Genomic DNA, 1355 nt, shown 5'->3' with positions numbered 1-1355 from the left:
GTCCTTATCCCATCCCCAGGGCATCGTTCTCTAAGAAATGTTCCTTCCCATCATACGTGCCTCCAGAGCCCTCAAATACTTCCTGGAGGCTGGTTGTATTTTCAAGTGAAAAACCCCTGGAAGCTGATCCCGGTACAAGAATGTTCGACACGAATGTCTACTAGCAAACGGCGGGGAATCATGCCTATTATTTAATTCCTATCTCGTTGCTCCTTTCGTGGTCGATCGTGGGCCAAATGTGGGCGAATTAAGTGCCGTTTTGAACGTTCTACCAAGGGGCTCCCCTCACGATGCCGCCCCCGTCTGTGGAGCGTTTAAGGTCAACCATCCTCAAAGAAATGCAAAAGAACACGTACAAAGACTGAATCATAATAGTAGATTCATACGTGTGGACTTCTGTAGGTTGTATTGCTGAATACCTGATCAGTAAGTAGTAGTTTAGACTCCTTGGTCGGTGAATCTAGGACAGTCGATCAAGCTTCAAGTTGAGTCTTGGGAGTTTGAGCGTTGGCGTGGACCGACTATTCTCGCCGTTTGGCAGATGGGAGCAGATATTGCCAGCATCACGGATAATTCCGACTGGAACAACAGGCCGGCGGCGGCCGCTTCCTCAAAATTTTCTTTATTTTTGTATCAAGAACCCGCCAATCGCCCGCCAAGGCAAGGGATGGCAACACCAATGCGCATAATTATAACACATCATTTTTTGTTACCGCTTGCAACAAAATCCATCTGAATGGCGACTACTGCTTCTGAATTTGACGAAGGCTTTGTCAGTGACCCAAATCTGTTGCAAATCTGACCCGGTCAAGTCAAGGGTCAAGTCAAAATCCTATTATCCTAGGCTTCTACCCATCATCGACGTGACCTTGAAATTTTTGACTGACGCTTTGGCTTGACCTTCTTTTTTGACGGGGTCAACCCTAGTGAACCAGTTCATGACAACAATCCGGGGTGTGGAGATGTTGATGCAGTGGTATGTTGTGGGTCGCGTCAACGCCATTACCACAATGATTTTACTCAGTCTTCTAACAGTGTTCAGGTGCGAGTCCAATGCTATTCCAAAAAGGTCTGGAATCCAATTGATCACATACTATTTAAACATTTTTTATGTAAGTAAAAAAAAAAAAAAACACAAGAATGTCTACTAAACGTACAGCATGTTGCCGGGTTTTCCGGAAGGTCAGTGATACATTTTAGATGGACTTCTTACTATTACGAAACAATGACCTGGACCGAAACTGGACTGCAATCCATCGCAAGCGAGTAATGTGGATGACCAGTAACCGGGGAAAAGACTAGATCGAGCCTTCCATTTGCGGTATTATTCTTGCACACGGAAAACGCGTCGGATT

General features: G+C 45.4%; 1 protein-coding gene across 1 annotated transcript in view; it reads right to left on the bottom strand.

Moving 5' to 3' along the window:
* LACBIDRAFT_324606 (uncharacterized protein) overlaps positions 1–1355 on the bottom strand; it is a gene marked incomplete at both ends in the record, with an annotated part of 5324 nt that overhangs the window by 3131 nt on the left and 838 nt on the right. The window contains 3 exons of the mRNA XM_001878006.1: positions 357–419; positions 888–1093; positions 1214–1298. Of these exons, the coding sequence (XP_001878041.1) occupies positions 357–419; positions 888–1093; positions 1214–1298 (354 nt within the window). The remainder of the gene's footprint in view (positions 1–356; positions 420–887; positions 1094–1213; positions 1299–1355) is intronic.

This window comes from Laccaria bicolor, genomic scaffold, assembly GCF_000143565.1.
Source record: "Laccaria bicolor S238N-H82 LACBIscaffold_6 genomic scaffold, whole genome shotgun sequence".
Lineage (NCBI taxonomy): Eukaryota > Fungi > Basidiomycota > Agaricomycetes > Agaricales > Hydnangiaceae > Laccaria > Laccaria bicolor.
Note: the sequence above shows the minus strand (reverse complement) of the source record. Positions and strands in the feature narration are given on the sequence as shown.